Genomic DNA, 18,202 nt, shown 5'->3' with positions numbered 1-18,202 from the left:
TTTAGGTCTGTGTATGTGCTGATCTCTCCTTTGCGCAGCTTCCCAGGCCTCTTGGGCCCAGGTTTGTGGAGTACCTGCATAGCCTTGTGATACATTCAGAATCATCCCAACAGGAGGCTCCAATGGGCCTGAGGGAAACCCCTCTCCAAAATGGGGTCATTCTCCTCAGCCTTCTCTTTGCTGAACTCAATTCTGGTATTGGGGAGCCATATACCTGTAGGACAAAGACAGATTCACCTCAGGTATGGAAGAGTTGAAGCCTTGCTGTACAACTTGGAATAATGATTCCCCCCCCCCCACCAGATACTGTAGACTCAGAGCAGAGGGTCCATTCCTCAGGACTGAGTCTGGTGCTCAAGGTCTGCTTACAGTTCTTCCACCACCACTACCATCCCCACCCACCCACGTATGTATCCTTCTCTTCTTACCTGGCCTAACAGCAACAGGCAGACCAGGAGTACTGCAAAGAGTTTGAGGTGCCACATCTCAGTAGATGGGATATTGGATCATGAAGGCTGGAGACAGTTCCCACTCCCTTTTATAGGTAGATCTGCCTCTTCTATGGTTGCCAAGTGAGATGGGGGCAAAGTTTATATTTGCAGTCATGGTCAATTTAATAAGTTAATGTCTACCAGAGAGGAATGTGCTCAAGGCCTGCCTTTCAGGCATGTAGTATTTACTGATCCCTCATCTGGACTTTGAGTGATCTGTTGCTGGCGTGGACCTTTCCACCCATTTTGCCAAAAGTCAGCACTACCGCCTCCCCTTTGAAAAGCCACGTGAAGCCATTGAGGGAGACCAGACACCTAGCCACGTTTTGATTCCAAAATAGCTTAGTGAGATCACTTTAGTCAAAACAGAATTCTAATAATGAGGTCTTCAGAAATAGTGTTGACCCCTTTCAGCCTTGTCTAGGAAAGCACTGACCTATTTTGTTACAGGCAATTGGATAAGGCCCTTATCTCCCATCTGTGGGAGGATACTTCAGCAAGCATGGTCTACAAGTGCCCCAGATCCCCATTTGTATAGATGGACTATCACCCTAATTATTTGTTCCACATCATCTCTGTAAAGAATGGAAACCCAGTTGCAGAAAGTTCAAAGTCTGGCCTACCTGCCATCTCCCAGGGGAAGGGCAATCAGGACTGACTGGTTGTTTCAATCATGGGTGAATTGAATGAATAAGTATAGGTTGACTTTGTTTCCTTTTTTAAAATGTGAATGAGGAGATAGCAGGGGCCCCTAAATCAGTGAGAGAGCTTGATGGTGGTGATAAACATTGTCAACCTTGAATTACTAGCTTTCTTGCCAGTAGCTGACTGGGCCTTTTACAGAGCACATCCTTCCAGCAGCCTCAGGGAAGCAGGCATAGGGCTGAGATCTCTCCAAAGCCCAAAACATTGTCACCTTAAGTAGGAACCAACACAAGTTTCTAGACCAAGAAAGAGCATGTACCTAAACCATGAGTAGTTATGGGTACCCATTAAATGACATAGACATTTTAATAAATTTGTGTGGAAAGGTGTGAATTCTGAGTAAGATAAATAGGACTTCAGATTTTCCTATAACCTGGAAGGAAAAGCCAAGAAGACAAATGCAACAAGATTTTTCTTCAGCCTTGTGTCCTCCTGAACACCTGGCTGTTACCTCTTCCCAAAGCCCTTCTCATCTTCACAGGTTGGATATGTGGTGAGGGCCTGCCTGTTCCCAAGGAAAAGTGGAGGAGATGTGGCACAGCTGAAGGTGGAACAGGACAGTCACGAATCCTCTTGCCAAGGGAGAAGAGGGTGGTATGGTGGGCCTCAGAGCTGGGATTGGGCGGGTTGTGACTCCACAGATCTGTCTGCTTGGTTCCAGTCCTCTCAGGACCAGGCAAGGCCTGGAGGGAGATACCACTGCTTGCACTTAAGGAACATTGAGAAGCAGAACTATGCCAAACTCACCTAAGCAATCCTGCAATTTTGAGACTAGTCAGCTGTTCCTTCCCTTTACTCCTGAGCTTTGATACAGAATGACCCCAAGTAGGGGCTTAGCTAGAACTTTTGTGGGGTGGGGAAGAGGCTGTGTGGTGACCTAGTGAACACTGGGTAAGAACACAAATCTGATTAAGTGAAAGACTGAACAGCGTGATATCCTAGAGCCAGTTGGGTCTGTGGACTGAGTGCCAGCCTCCTGTTGAGCGTAGACGGATGTGCCAAATGGGATTTGGAAAGTGCTGATTCCAAAGACGGATACTTTCTCCTAATCCTCCATTTTTGCCTTCCTGTATTTCAAGGAAAATCAAAGTAGCCTTTTGTATTAACTTATAAAGCCAATACGACAGCCAAGGATAAGGGCCTGAGGCTCTGGGCCCCCTCTGTGCGCGGGGAGAAGGACTATTCATCATCATGGGTGTGACAACACTGCAGAAGCCTTTGTAGCTCAAGCCTCTTATTTTTTTTTTTGGCCTCACCGCAAGGCATGCAGGATCTTAGTTCCTCGACCAGGGATGGAACTCGTGCCCCCTGAGGTGGAAGCGCAGAGTCTCAACGACTGGACCGTCTGGGAAGTCCCTTAAGCCTCTATCTTGTATGCCATCCCTCCTCCCAAAAGAAAAGATGCATTAGTTACTGCCTGTGGAAGGAATCACTGTGAGGGAGAGTATTTCATGTGTCTACAAACTCTGTAGTTGTTTTATTTAAATATGGAGCAAAATCAAACTTTTAAAAGCAAAGCAGCATCCAAACAGCATTAAACTGAAGTGACAGAAGTTGTCCACAGCCATCCCACATCCCTTGAGTAGCTGTGGCCTGTTCCTGACATTAAAAAATAAAAATTGTAAAAGTCTAGGGGCTCTCTACAATCAAGTATTTTGCTGAATGAATCAACCCAAAGTACATGTTCCTTCCTCCAGCAGAAAGGTCTAGGCGTCCATAAGGAGAAATGCTTGGCTGGGAGGCAGGAGCCAGGGGCCCAGGTAGGGGAGCTGACCAGATGCCAGCCCTGCCCCTCTTTGGGCTTTAGTTTCTTGTTCTGTCAATGAGATGGGAGCATATCTCTGAGGCCCCTCAGGCACTGACATTTGGGGGTTCAAATGATTAATTTAGAAGAAGAAAGTGAGACTGAAGCATGTTTGATAGCTTACAGCTTGGAAACTCTGAATACAACAATACAAGTGTTTCTGAGGTTAAGTGCCTAGGGTGAAATGGGAGACAGAGTGTGTAGCTATATGAGCAGCTATCTGAAACACATTCCAGGTAGAGGGGAAATCATGAAGGGCTTGACAGTAATTGGAAACTTTTGCTGCCCCTGAGCAGGAGATGCCTAATGAAAAATGAAAGCCTCTGAAATGGAAAGACTTTTCCAGGTAAAACTTCAACAAAGGGTCAAAGTGTATTTGCTCAATTACTGGCTAGAACTGGCACGGACTTCTGGGCCTGTATCTCTGGGACTCTGTTGGCCGACGGAAAAATCCCCTTTGCCGCATTCTGCAGAGATAAAAGCCCTTGTGGGAGCAAGTGCACTGCTGGGGAAAAGAAGGGCTAAATGAACACAGGATTGTGCCCCAGCAGCAGATGAAGGAGCCACACCCTGGCTGGAGGCTCCAGGTGGGTGGGTTATAGGCACAGAGGCCCACAACAGTGATCCCTCGTTAAGAGACTTCACCCATTTTCCTTTTCTTTATGGATTTCTACAGATAGAATAAACCATAAAATGATCCCAGATCCCATACATATCATGTACAGGAGCACTGAGATATAACTCATATTCCACACCATCCACCAGCCCCACACCACCCCCGCAGGAACCTGCTACACAGAGCTCTGGGTCTCCAAGCGTAGAGAGGGAAGCCCCTTGGTGAGGGACAGGCTTAAAGCAGCCTTTAACAATTTTATCCAAAAGCAGAAGCTTAGCAAGGGCTTATAGGACAGTCGTCTCCGTAGAGCACTCCTGGGATAAAAGGTTTCAGACCAAGAGGCTCAGTGCCTGGTCTGGGCTAAGAAAGGGTAAGTTTGATTTTGGGCTGATATCTCCAAAGGACTCAAAAGAACCAGAATAAAAGTCTAAGGGTAAAATGAAGCCAAGATATGGGATAAGGAAGGGTGGCCATAGTCCCTAGGAAGCTTGGGGCTAAAACTGGAGGGAAAAAAAACCCAGAGATCAATGGCCTGTCAAGGCAGTGATCGATCCTCCCCTGGCCGGTGAACCTGTTCCAACTATGCCAGGTTAAGGATGCATTTATACCTTCTTCAGGCCCACAGCTTTCACCAGATTCTCAAAGGAGTCTATAACCCATATACGTTGCAGATCAGGCAGCAAGCCCTGGGAATAAACTTGGACAAAAAGCCAAACAGGAAAATTAGACTATGTTTGGTGAGACAAGAGTTTTCATCACACCGCTGTCCTTTGTTAAGCCTGTACCACCCTGCCAGACTCTTACACGCCACTCATTTCACTGTTAACCTCAGACCTATGGCTTTGTCTTAATACATCTATTTGATGAATGCGAAGCTCACAGCTAAGGAATGAGGGTGTGATAACACATTGAGGAAGCAACAGTTAAAGGCTATGGGCCCAAGTCTGTCAGTCTCAGCTGTACCTCCTTCTCCTGCCTCACGATCAGTGCCATCTTACTGATTTTTGTTTTGTTTTGAGGTAGTTTTGGTTCCTGAAAGGCAGAAACAATCATTAGAATAAGAAGGAAAGACACAGCCTGGGCCAGATGCTGGCTGCCCTGTGAAAGTTGCTGCTCTGGACCAGCAGGAAATCTCCTTCCATACACAGCTAAAAACCACTGTTAGCAACCTGGTACAAACACAGCCAGCTTGCTGACCCCAGCTCTAGAGGCAAAGGGGTCACCTCACCCTTTCCTTTCATAGCTGACTTCCTATCATGTGGTACAGCACAGCTCTAAGAGCACAAACTTTAGCGCTCTACCATTCACTAGCTGTATAATTTGAGGCAAATTACTTAACGTCTCTGTGCCTGTGTCCTCATCTGCAAAATGAGTGTAATAATGATACTTCAAAGGTAGTTTTGAAGGAAAAAAACCCAAAAAACCAAAGGTAGTTGTGAGGTTTAAAAGAACTTTTTTGTGTAAAGGGCTAAGAAGAGTACCTGACACACTGTAACTACTAGATTTTATTGTCAGTATGGAAATAGTGGGCAGGGAGCCAACATTACCCACAGTCGATGCCATCCACGACTGTTCAGCTACAGGAGTAGCTGCAGCTACATTCTTGTAGGTTATGGAACAAGGAGCGAGCTACAATCCTTCACCAAACTCAGACTAGCCAAAACCGTTCAGGACTCATGCTGGGGAGGGGAATTCATGAACTTGAAAAGTAACAGTCACATCCAAGGACTCTGCTCACACAAAACGCAAAATCATAACAGTGCAGCCTACAATAAGTTTATTGTGTCTTCAAGACACTGCAATGTAGACTCCTCTCCCAGAGAAGGGTCTTTCAGAGACAAGGAACTATTATCCAGATGAGTTGTTCATTTGTCATTTTCATAGGCAGCTGGATTCTTCCTCTTGGATTTCTCAAACTCCTGGGTTCCCCATGTGTAGACAAGATAAAACACTACGAATGCTATAAAAATAATAAATGAAAATAAGCAGTGAGCACTTACAAGACACATGGATCTCAGTCCTCTTTTCTGATTCACAACATATTCTGCCTTCCTGTCTCTAGTTTTTAAGAAACCACTCTTAAACGAGACGATCAAGAAAAGTTACATTACAAACCCATTTTTACAGGTGTGTAAAAGAAAGGGGTTTACCCAGGAAAATTGGTGACCAACTCTTCCCTTATGGCTCCCCTGTTGCACATTTTAAAATATTTTAATGAGATAACTGAGATCAAATTCACATAACATAAACTTCATCATTTAACCATTTTGAAACGTACACTTCTGTAGTTTTTAGCAAAGTCACAATGTTGTGCAACTATCATCACTGTCTGCTGCACCTTTAACACAAAACAGTTCATCGCTAAGAAGTGGGTAAAGATGACCTCAGAGGGAGACGCTGGAGTCACACAAGTGACCTTGGGCCTGTCATTTAAGTTCTCTATGACTCACCTCCCTCGTCTATAAGATGGGGAGGATATGACCAGTTCAACGTCATTCAGGACTATTCAATGAGAAAACGTGTGTATGGCGAGCTGTAGAGTGCTCAGTGAGGGACCCGCAGTGCCCACTGTGGATGGGAGTCCAGCCCCCCGCCCGGCCAGAACACTCACGCGGTGCGACGCGAAGGATGCACGCCCGAGTGCGGCGCAGCACGTTGGGGATGCCCTTGCTGAAGTAGTGCGGGAAGGCGCGCTGCTCAAAGGGCGACAAGCTGTAGGTGATTACATGCCGCATCCGCATCAGATGCCCAAACTCGCGGCCCATGGTCGCGGTGGCGCCTGCAGGACGGAGGGTGGAAAGGCGCTGGGCTCAGGCCCCGGACATGCCGCCCCCAACCCGAGGCTCTCCCCGGCGCTCCTCATCCCTCCCAGCCTAGACGGCGCCCCCACCCCGCCAGGGCCACCGAGACCGCACTACCGGACCCCACTCCCGCACCGAGGTCACCTCGCCCTCCGCAGCGCGGGATCCACCGGCTTCCGTCCACCACTTCCGGTAGGATCGGACGCCGCGCTAGGAGGCAGTGAGGTCACTTCCGGGAGGACCCCTTCTCGGCTGTCTCCGGAGGAAGGCGCCATCCTCACCGGGCGGGAGAGGAGCGCCCCGGCCGAGTGACGTGAGGTGGGTGGTGCCTGCTTGGGGGTGGGGCCAAGCGCGACTGAGTGGGCTCTGGGGGCACCCTCTCGAGTCTCTCAAACTTCTCCTCGGTTCCCGCCTTTCCCGGGAGCCGCACGGACTAAGAGTTGAAGAGCCAGGGCCCCGCCGGCCTCGAGGGCCTCGCTGACCGCGCGCTTAGGGTCGGGTGTTCTCCCGTGGTGGAGAGCGCCCCTGAAGCCGCCGCCTGGCAGCCGACGCTACGTTTTGTAGGGTTTTGTCCAGTAGCTGGAACAGGAATCGGTTATGTTCAAGCTCTCAGCGACCTCAGGCCCCGAATCAGGGACACGGATCTGGGACTTCTCTTGGCACCCACCGGATTAGAATCCACTGGCAGGGTGTAGACTTTCCCAAGAGAGAATAAAAATGTTTCCTCAAATTTAGCCACAGGAGCCCTCAAGTAATAGTCCAGCAACTGCTGAACAGCTGTTAGTGGTGGTAGGAGGGAAGAAAGAAGCGACCTCCACAGCAGCCGGCTTCTCTCGGACAGGGTTCTGCCGCGGGCGGGATGTCACGTTGCCCACAGTTCACTCCACTTCCCAGGAGGGAAGCGATTCCATTTTCGGAAAAGTGCTGTCTGCTTAAGGATGCCGCTGTCCTGTACAGCTGACTGACTTTTCCACTTGATGCAGCATGTCTGTGAATGTTTTGTTCATGGCATTGCTGGCCATGTGTAATCTAGGACTAAGTTCTCATTCAACAGTTTGGCTGTGTTTTATAATCCTGCTTACCAGCCACGGGCCAGGGAGGCTTGGCAGGCAATGAACTTAAAATTTACAAATAGGGACTTCCCTGGTGGCGCAGTGGCTAAGAATCCACCTGCCAATGCAGGGGACACGGGTTCGAGCCCTGGTCCAGGAAGATCCCACATGCCGTGGAGTAACTAAGCCCATGTGCCACAACTACTGAGCCTGAGCTCTAGAGCCAGCGAGCCACAACTACTGACCCCACGTGCCACAACTACTAACCGGCACGCCTAGAGCCCGTGCTCCGCAACAAGAGAAGCCACCGCAATGAGAAGACAGTGCACCACAAGGAAAAGCAGCCCCCGCTCGCGGCAACTAGAGAAAACTCGCGTGCAGCGATGAAGACCCAATGCAGCCAAAAATAAACAATAAATAAATAAATTTATTTTAAAAATATTTACAAATATACCTCGGTTTTATCAGCCTGGGTACTGCATAGACTGGTCTGTATCTTATACCATGAGTATATTCAGCTCTTCATTGTGCACGCATCTCATTTTTTCTAAAACATAATCTCTAACCTGATTTTAGCTCAGAGGCAAGAACATAAATACTTATAACAGTTAAGAACAAAAATATCCTAGCAAATTCTACTACCATTAGAGTGATTAATAAAAAATAAAACTTTCAATTATTTTCTAGCACCTGAAAACACCTCTAAACCTTTCAACTAAAGTATGTATAGATGAATGTGCAGACCAAAGTAAAGGCATCAAGATAATTATATTTAAAAATGAGTCAGGATTAAAGGCGATGTCCTCCTTTTTAAAAGCATATTGCAGTATTCCAAGTACATATCCTTACTAAGCTACCTGAGAGAACTAGGCAACTTAATAGTTCTGTGCTCTCTGGAATTTCATTGCCAATTGTGACTTTCTCTCACCCTCCAAATCAACATGCAGTAAATTATTCTAAGCACCTGGAAGTGGGAGAGGTGATGAGAATAGAGAGGGAGAGTAAACCGAATACCATAAGTTGCATACCAACAGATCTGTGTATCATCATGAATAATTAGTTAGCCTTTCCATGTCCCTTGGAAGTTTCAGCAAGCACCTAAGGAACACTTTAAGGATGCTAATCTCTCTCAGAAAATGGGTGGTTTTATTTTAAGAGCCTTCCTCAATTCCTCTTAGCCTTTCAGCTACATAACTAGTCCATTAACTTAAGCGATTTTAAATAAATGCCAGGGAAAAGGAAAAGGAAAGCTACATAACCAAGTAAATCTGTATCTAGTTAGGAAAAATTGGATAAAGAGGGTGTTATCAGCTGTTTGACATACAGCTGATAAAATTACCTTCAGCTAGGCATCCTTGATGTCTGATTACAGAAGTGAACCTAGCCCACGCACACACCTAACATTTATTTAAGAGACCAACAGAGGCTCTTCCTGGCTTTTAGGAAGAAGACTGGTATGGGGAAACGTGTTTCTTGCTAATTCTTCCAAGCCATGGCACTTCCCAGCAAGTTCTTCCTTTGTTTTTGCTGCTTTGCCTGGCTCTGTTTTCCTATTAGCCTTGGTTCTCAGGCTTCTAGGGGAGAAGCTCAGATTGCAGCTAGTGCTCCATTGGAAACTGAGGCTGAGCCTCAGTCCTCTCTGCAGCCTCTAGATGGGAGACACAGACCTGGCCTCCTTTCCCCTCTCTTTAAGGTTCTGTACGATGGGCAAATGGAGGCCCCCAGGCTGCAGCCAGATGACAGAGCTTTGCACTATATGAAGAGGCTCTATAAGGCATGTGCTACCAAGGAGGGGATCCCGAAATCCAACAGAAGTCACCTCTACAACACTGTTCGGCTCTTCACCCCCTGTGCCCAGCACAAGCAGGCTCCTGGGGACCAGGTGACAGGTGTGTAGGAGCAGACTGGTTAATGTGTGGAGGGAAGAAGATAGACCTTCTGCATTTCAGTTACAGAAAGGATCTGGCCCTTGCTCCTTGACTTACATTTTACTTTGCATGATACTCAATATCAAATTCCAGACAAATCTGGTACTTGATCTTATTGTTTCTTCCTAATGCTCTCTCATGGGTTAAGCTGCGCTAATATGATAGAAGAGACTTAATGGCCCTAAAGGCTGGGAAAGCGCTGCTGGAGGTTAGCATCTTGTCCAAGGTCACAAAATCAAGACTGGAAAAGAGGTATTTTGACTTCTAGTTGCATATTCTTCTCATTCTACCAATTCTGGCCTGGATATGTGCCTAAAGAATCTTTTTCAGTTGTTGGTGTGTTTTATGAAACAGGATATTTACCCATGTTTGTTGCTTTCTGTGAGAGGAAAGCTTAAGTACCTACGTGGAACAGTAGATCCTTATAAGAACAAAGCATTAGTCAACAATTTTGTGTGTGAGAGAGAACAGAACAGCACTATTAAAAAACAGAATCTATATTCACTAGCTCATAACTTACAGAAAACCCTTCTAACTCAGCAGGTCCTTTGTGGCTATTTAAAACCCTTCCTCCTTCCTTGATGTCCTGTTTTGTTACAGTGGGTTTAGAGCCTCCATTTGTTGTCGGTCTCAAGTGTTCCAAATTAACTTAGACAATTATGTTTTCTTTATTGATTCTGTCCATAAGGACTTGAACGTTTTCTTAACAAGCCTGGCAAGTGTCTTTATTACATTTTTCCCCTTAGAGACTCTTCAAGAGAAAAATACTGCTCTCCTCCTTAGCTTCCTCTATGTTTGAAGCAAATTATTAAGATTCTGAAACTTCAGAATGTAGTGAGTCCCGGTTTTAATTCACCACCAGAGCTGTTCTGAATTGCTGGTGATTAAGTATCCAGCTGTAAGTGCTGGGACTTAGTTATGGTACTGGTTACCTGCTTTTTTTTTTTATAACACCCATCCCACCCCAACTTTTGTTTTGAGACTTGAGAAAGTGGGAAAAGAAGGGTGGAAGCACATTCTGAGGTGCTAATTCCTTGATCTGACTTTGTGTTGCTTTCGATTTGTATTGAGCATTACTGGTGGCGTGTTTTTCTCCTCAGGTACCCTCCCATCATCAGTGGACCTGCTGTTTAACCTGGATCGTGTTACTGCTGTTGAACATTTACTCAAGTCAGTCTTGCTATACACTTTCAACAACTCCGTTTCTTTTCCCTCTCCTGTTAAATGTGTGTGCAACCTGGTGATAAAAGAGCCAGAGTTTTCTAGCAAGACTCTCCCAAGAGTTCCATACTCATTTACCTTTCACTCACAGTTTGAACTTAGAAAGAAATACAGATGGATTGAGATTGATGTGACGGCTCTCCTTCAGCCTCTAGTGGCCTCCAACAAGAGGAGTATTCACATGTCTGTAAACGTTACGTGTGTAAAAGACCAGCTGCAGCATCCTTCAGCGCAGGACTGTCCACTTAACATGACTCTTCTGGTAGCCCCCTCACTGCTTTTATATCTGAATGACACAAGTGCTCAGGCTTATCACAGGTGGTATTCCCTCCACTATAAAAAGAGGCCTTCACAGGGTCCTGACCAGAAGAGAGAGCTGTCTGCCTATCCCATGGGAGAAGAGGCTGCTGAGGGTATAAGATCGTCCCGTCACCGGAGAGATCAGGAAACTGTCAGCTCTGAATTGAAGAAGCCTCTGGTTCCAGCTTCATTCAATCTGAGTGAATACTTCAAACAGTTTCTTTTTCCCCAAAATGAGTGTGAGCTCCATGACTTTAGACTCAGCTTTAGTCAGCTGAAGTGGGACAACTGGATTGTGGCTCCACACAAATACAACCCTCGATACTGTAAAGGGGACTGTCCCAGGGCGGTCGGACATCGGTATGGCTCTCCGGTTCACACCATGGTGCAGAACATCATCCATGAGAAGCTCGATTCCTCAGTGCCGAGACCATCCTGTGTACCTGCCAAGTACAGCCCTTTGAGTGTTTTGGCAATTGAGCCTGATGGCTCAATCGCTTATAAAGAATATGAAGATATGATAGCCACTAAGTGCACCTGTCGTTAACATAGGCTCCTCTCAAGTAAAACCGTGAGTCTCCTGGCCAAAGTAAATATCGTGCGGCTGTCTGCCTTTGGGAGAAAGTTTCATGTATCAAATCTCTAAATGTAATGCAGTGTGTTGTGTAAGGAGGAGCCTGTGTAGATTAGCACATTCTGTGGCATCTATCACTGTAAAGGGATAACAGCTGCCTTTCTCATTTCCAAATGTAAATAAAATGTACTTCTTTGGAAAGCTTTAAATTTTTTTCCCCTGAGTGATTATTTTTTTCTTTTGTAGGAGTCTTGTTTTTGATGTAAGAAAAAAAAAGCTTAATTAGCATAAATCTTGGATGGAACTGCAGCTCTAAATAGACAATTCAGATTGCTATAGTCTTATTTAATGGAACCATAAATTCCTGTGAGTGGCATAACTTTTCTCTGTGTGTGGTTTTAATTAAAGATTTGCTTTTAAATGGTCATTTGAGAGGGAGAGGAAATGTGTCTAAAAGATAGTCTCAGCTCCACTTACTATCCCTTTTTCAGAGTGAGAGAGACTAACTTCTCTATATCCTGACGAAGTGAGAGTCATTAGACTAGAGAGTATGCAATATAACCCATATCTGTTGTATTAGTGATTGGTACTAACTCTGCTCCTTAGATGGCTTATATAAATTGGTTGACTCATGTCAAACAATAACATTTGTCCCATTTATTTAAAGGAAATAGCCTTGCAAATTTTCCCAAGAAAATGCAGAGTTCAAGGTTTTTAAAATGTATTTTCTCCTTTATATATTTTAAAACTCTGACCCATTGCAAGGAGGTCAAGAAGCATTTCTTCTTGGCTGGTTGGCTTGTTTTTGCTGCTTTCCCTCAGCTCCTATCACTCCACCCCGACAGGTTTTTTTTCCAGGTGGATATAGCACTGTTAGCACTAAATTAAGCTGGCAGTGACCAGGTTATATTACAGAGCAGGCCTTGTTTGGATATGAGGGCTTTTATGTGGGTTTTCAGTAAACCTACCTTGAGAAAGCCCTGGAGGCGCAGAGTCCGGGGCCGATGCAGTGATTTTTTTCAGAGTTTGTAAAACCCTTATCTACAAACCAAAAGTAACTCCAAGATGCAAGTACTTCTCATTCTTGTAAATGATTTTTGCTTGGTGCTTAGTGTCTAAAGAAGTCAGCTGGGATTTTGATAGGGATTGTGTTGAATCTATAGATTAGTTTGGGGTGTACGGCCATCTTAACAATGTTAAGTCTTCCAATCCACAGGTGTGAGAAGTTTTTCCACTTATTTAGATCTTTCATTTCTTTAGAAAATATTTTGTAGTTTTCGAGTATGTTTTGCACTTTACATTATTAAATTTATTTCTAAGTATTCTCTTTTGATGCTGTTGGGAATGAAATTGTTTTCTTAGCTTTATTTTTGAATTGTTTCCTGGTGTTATCTTGTATACACCTTACAAACCTGCACACACTGTCCAAAATGCTCTATCTGCTCATGATTTTTTTCCCTCCAAAAAACATTTTTTCCAAAAAATGGGACTGAAAAGTTTTAGGTGGCCTGGTTTCCAAATAACTTTGCCATCTGTTGTATAACTTGAAGGAGTCATTACTCTTGGGTAAATGAAGCTGCAAGTATAAGAGATAAAATGGTGTTTCAGGGTTTTGTATCATTCTCTGTCATTCTTAGGAGTAAAAAAATATTTGGAATGGCCAGGGCACGAGTGATGGTGGCAAGGTACAACTGAGCTTATTTAAAGGTAAATCTCCCTTAAATATGGCTGTTTTCAAATGGACCACATGAAATCTACATCAACTTTAAGGATTCCTCATAGTTCCCCAAATGCCCAAAACTGACATTTTTTTTCCCCTTAAACAGGGGAGTTTGTTTTGCTTTATTGTTGTTTTGGGGTGGTTTTTTTTTTTTTTCATGGCCTAGTTCTGTGGCTGAGTATGGAATATGGTCGGCAATCAGAGGTTTTGAAAAGAAGAAAATGGTGGGGTAGTTTTGGTGGAAGTTAAGTATTAGGGTCAATGCCAAAATTAGGAGTAGATAAATATTATAGTTCATCCGTATAGGTAAGTTCTAAAATTGACTGACTTAAAACAGTTGCACAGTGTTTTGATGCTATAGCTGAGTAATGATAGCTTGAAAACCGTAAGCTTTACTTCCCCCATCCCTTTAGGCTTTATTTGTAAATCTAGTCTCTTTCATTCAGAGGACAGCGCTAATATGCAGGGCTTCTATATCTGCTGAATTTAAACTTCAAAGATTCTCTTCTACACAATCGAGGAGGATACACTAGTCTCCTAACTGCCTTCTCCGTATGAAACCTGTGTTTCTTCAGTTACTCTTATAAAAGCTGCCAATTTAGAAAATAAATGAGAAAGGACCATAGTGATTTAGATCTGGAAATTCAAGGATGAGGCTTCATCTGCCTTAAATAGGTGCATTCAGCTTTGGTATTTAGTCCAGATGAGATACGAGGTCACCTAACTTGATGAGTGCCTTAGTGTACCAAGGAACAATGGGCCATGTCAGGAGCTGGGTTCTCCTTCAGCTCTGAGTTTCCTGCTCTTTATCGGTTTAAATCAACTCCTGTGTTACGCTGAATACTTTGTTTTACTAATCAGCTTCAGGAGCAGCAGCTGCTCGAGTTGGTTCAGAACTCAATTTAGACAGCCTGTGGGAAAAATTAAGTTGCTCTTTCACGAGGTAAAGGAGGAAGTATTCCTGACTATAAAAGTGATAAAAGAAAAATGCTCAGACAGAAGAACTTGGTTTATATCAAAATTTTAAGTAATTGATTTCAATTTGCAACTTTGGAGAGATTGTAACTTATAAAATAATTGAAATGAAATTAAAACACTTAAAATACTCTTTAGAATATTTAGAGGATGTTAAGTCCCCAAAACATTCCTTAAATATAGAGATTGGCTGAGTGGATTATGATAGAGCAGAAAAGTATGCTGTTTTATACATTAACTGTTCTATAAATAGACGGAAAAATAAACACAACCTGGAGATTTAGACACTTCATCCTTTACCAGAATTGACAAGCCAAGTAGGTTCTCTTCATGTGGTTAATTACTTCCCGATGGAGATGTCCTTCCCAAACCCCATTTATACTAGTCAATTTTTGGAAAGGGGCTTGATTGGTCAGTAAGACTAGGACTATTTCAATATCCATTTAAAAAACAGGATTTTATAGATGGCCTGACAGTAATTTCTTCGTTCTACCTTACTACGTAATACAACTTGTATGGAAGAATTGAGTAACTAGATAAATGTGGATAAGAGTCAGCTGTATATTTTGGACATCTTATTAAGAATAAGTGCTTTGTGAACAGTTCAGAGTCATTTACAGACCTGTCTGTGGTGCTGGTGTCTTTGCACATTGAAGTGCTGTGACTGGCAGTGTTAGGAGTTCATAGCCTGTGCCTGGATGTCATTTTGGCATTCTCAGAAATAATTAGCTCATTGAATAAATATTTATTGAACACTGACTATGGGCAGGTGCTGTGTGTGCTTAAGAACAGAGTCTGATGTCCTCAGCTCCGGGAAAAATATATCACCTACGAGAAATGGAGACTTCCTTTATTATCCTAAGTTCCAACAGTGAGCGTTCAGCACCACAGAACATTCTGTGGAGGAATACATTTTGGGGTGGTACTACATAAGCAGGCTGAATGAATACTAAATTATCTTACCTTTAGAATTTTTTAATTAAACTTTTTAAAGATAATTATAGATTCACATGTTATTGTAAGAAATAATAGAGAGATCACATGTATCCTTTATCCAGTTCCCTCAATAACATCTTGCAAAACTATAGCATACTGTCACAACTAGGATATTGACATTGATACACTAAGTTAGAATTTTTCACACGTTGAAACCAACTTGGGTCAAGGGAAATGTTGACCCTAACATCAATAAAGTTTTGATATCTCTGGGTGGAAATAATGGTTCAATATTTTTTTGTCTAACACCATTTCATCTCTACCTTTGAAATTTTGAGGGTTTTTTAATTGAAGTATAGTTGATGTACAATATGATGTTGCAGGTGTACAATATAGTAGGTTACAGTTTTTAAGTTATACTCCATTTCCAGTTACTATAAAATATTGGCTATATTCTGTGTTGTACAGTACATCCTTGTAGCTTATTTTATACATAATTCTTTGTACCTCTTAATCCCCTACCCCTATCTTGCCCCTCCCCACTTCCCTCTCCCCACTGGTAACCACTAGTTTATTCTCTATAACTGTGAGTCTGTTTCTTTTTTTTTTTATTCACTAGTTTGTTGCATTTTTCGATTCCACATGTGAATGATATACAGTATTTGTCTTTGTCTGACTTATTTCACTTAGCATAATACCCTCCAAGTTCATCCATGTTATGGCAAATGGCAAAATTTCATTCTTTTTTATGATTGAGCAGTATTCCATTGTATGTGTATATATATGCGTGAGTATATACATATATATATATATATGCCACATTTTCTTTATCCACTCATCTGTTGATGGGCGCTTACTTTACTTTCTTGGCAATTGCAAATAATGCTGCTATGAACACTGGGGTGCATTTATCTTTTCAAATTAGTGTTTTTGTTTCTTGTGGATATATACCCAGGAGCAGAATCATTGGGTCATATGGTAATTCTATGTTTAGATGTTTTTAAAACCTCCATACTGTTTTCCGTAGTGTATGCACCAGTTTACATTCTCACCAACAGTGTATGAGGGTTCTCTTTTCTCCACATCCTCAACATTTGTTATTTGTGTTCTATTTGATGATAGCCATTCTGACAGGTGTGAGGTGATACCTCACTGTGGTTTTAATTTGCATTTCCCTGATGATTAGCGATGTTGAGCATCTTTTCATGTACCAGTTGGCCATCTGCGTGTCCTCTTTTGAAAAATGTCTAGTCAAGTCTTCTGCCCATTTTTTAATTGAGTTTGTTTCTTTGAGTTGTATGAGCTGTTGATATGTTTTGGATATTAACCCCTTATTGGCCATATCATTTGCAATTATTTTTTCCCATTCTATAGGTTGTCTTTTTATTTTCTCAATGATTTCCTTTGCTCTGCAGAAGCTTTTAAGTTTAATTAGGTCCCATTTGTTTATTTTTGCTTTTATTTCCTTTGCTTTAGGAGACAGATCCAAAAAAATATTGCAAAGATTTATGGCAAAGGGTCTTCTGCCTATGTTTGCCTCTCGGAATTTTATGGTATCTGGTCTTGCATTTAGGTCTTTAATCCATTTTGAGTTTACTTTTGTATATGGTGTTAGAGAATGTTCTAATTTCATTCTTTTACATGTAGCTGTCCAGTTTTCCTAGCACTACTTTTTGAGGAGACTGTTTTTTCTCCATTGTATGTGCTTGCCTCCTTTGTCATAGGTTAATTGACTATACATGTGTGGGTTCATTTATGGGCTCTCTGTTCTGTTCCAAAGCTTTGATTACTCTAGCTTTGTAGTATAATTTGAAGTCAAGAAGTGTGATTGCTCCAGCTCTGTTCTTCTTTATCAAGGCTATATTGGCTATTCATGGTCTTTTGTGTTTCCACACAAATTTTAAAATTATTTGTTCTAGTTCTGTGAAAAATGCCATTGGTAGTTTAATAGGGATTGCAGTAAATCTGCAGATTGCCTTGGGTAGTATGGTCATCTTAACAATATTAATTCTTCCAATCCAAGAACATGGTACATATTTCCATCTGTTTATGTTGTCTTCAGTTTCTTTCATCTGTGTCTTACGGTTTTCTGAGTACAGGTGTTTTACCTCCTTAGGTAAGTTTATTCCTAGGTATTTTACTTTTTTTGCTGCAATGGTAAATGGAATTGTTCCCTTAATTTCCTTTTCTGATCTTTTGTTGTTAGTGTATAGGAATGCAAGGGATTTCTGTGCATTAATTTTGTGTCCTGCAACTTTACTGAATTCTTGGATGAGCTCTAGTAGTTTTCTGGTGGCATTTTTAGGATTTTATATGTATTGTATGTTTACTTTCCATGTATAGTATGTATATTTTCTATGTATGTCATCTGCAAACAGTGACAGTTTTACTTCTTGCATTCCAATTTGGATTCCTTTTATTTCGTTTTCTTCTCTGATTGCTGTGGCTAGGACTTCCAAAACTATGTTCAATAAGAGTGGCAAGATTGGACATCCTTGTCTTGTTCCTGATCTTAGTGGAAATGCTTTCAGCTTTTCACTGTTGAGAATGATGGTAGCTTTGGGTTTGTCATATATGGCCTTTATTATATTTTGAGGTATGTTTCCCTATACCTACTTTCTAGAGAGTTTTTTTAATCATAAATGGATATTGAGTTTTGTCAAAAGCTTTTCCTGCATTTAATGAGATGATCATATGAGGTATGTTTTAACATCTTTATTGAGGTATAATTGCTTTACATTGTTGTGTTAGTTTCTGCTGTATAACAAAGTGAATCAGCTATGCGCATACATATATCCCCATATCCCCTCCCTCTTGCATCTCCCTCCCACCCTCCCTGTCCCACCCTTCTAGGTGGTCACAAAGCACCAAGCTGATCTCCCTGTGCTATGCAGCTGCTTCCCACTAGCTATCTTTTTTACATTTGGTAGCATATATATGTCAATGCCACTCTCTCACTTCATCTCAGCTTACCCTTCCCACACCCCGTGTCCTCAAGTCCATTCTCTACGTCTGCATCTTTATTCCTGTCCTGCCCCTAGGTTCTTCAGAACCATTTTTTTTTTTTTAGATTCCATAT

At 42.7% G+C, this 18,202-nt stretch overlaps 2 protein-coding genes across 5 annotated transcripts; one reads left to right on the top strand and one right to left on the bottom strand.

Moving 5' to 3' along the window:
• Positions 1–74: 74 nt before the first annotated feature.
• LOC132517059 (cytochrome b-c1 complex subunit 8) lies at positions 75–6,645 on the bottom strand. Of its 2 annotated transcripts, none has more exons than XM_060143580.1 (3): positions 6,553–6,645; positions 6,228–6,395; positions 75–214 (listed from the first exon to the last, which is right to left on the bottom strand). In XM_060143580.1, the coding sequence occupies exons 2-3, from the start codon at positions 6,379–6,381 to the stop codon at positions 102–104; spliced, it is 267 nt and encodes an 88-aa protein (XP_059999563.1). In that variant the 5' UTR covers positions 6,382–6,395; positions 6,553–6,645; the 3' UTR covers positions 75–101. The 2 variants fall into 2 exon arrangements, with proteins under 2 accessions (XP_059999563.1, XP_059999564.1); XM_060143581.1 differs by lacking the exon at positions 75–214 and adding an exon at positions 5,371–5,576 and having other exon boundaries at positions 6,553–6,644.
• On the top strand, positions 6,472–11,701 carry GDF9 (growth differentiation factor 9). Of its 3 annotated transcripts, none has more exons than XM_060143578.1 (3): positions 6,472–6,735; positions 9,163–9,358; positions 10,498–11,701. In XM_060143578.1, exons 2-3 carry the CDS (start codon positions 9,181–9,183, stop codon positions 11,463–11,465), a joined length of 1,146 nt encoding a protein of 381 aa, XP_059999561.1. In that variant the 5' UTR covers positions 6,472–6,735; positions 9,163–9,180; the 3' UTR covers positions 11,466–11,701. The 3 variants fall into 3 exon arrangements, with proteins under 3 accessions (XP_059999561.1, XP_059999562.1, XP_059999560.1); XM_060143579.1 differs by having other exon boundaries at positions 6,681–6,730; XM_060143577.1 differs by lacking the exon at positions 6,472–6,735 and having other exon boundaries at positions 8,329–9,358.
• Positions 11,702–18,202: the final 6,501 nt, after the last annotated feature.

The sequence above is a fragment of the Lagenorhynchus albirostris genome, chromosome 3, assembly GCF_949774975.1.
Source record: "Lagenorhynchus albirostris chromosome 3, mLagAlb1.1, whole genome shotgun sequence".
Taxonomy (NCBI): domain Eukaryota; kingdom Metazoa; phylum Chordata; class Mammalia; order Artiodactyla; family Delphinidae; genus Lagenorhynchus; species Lagenorhynchus albirostris.
Note: the sequence above shows the minus strand (reverse complement) of the source record. Positions and strands in the feature narration are given on the sequence as shown.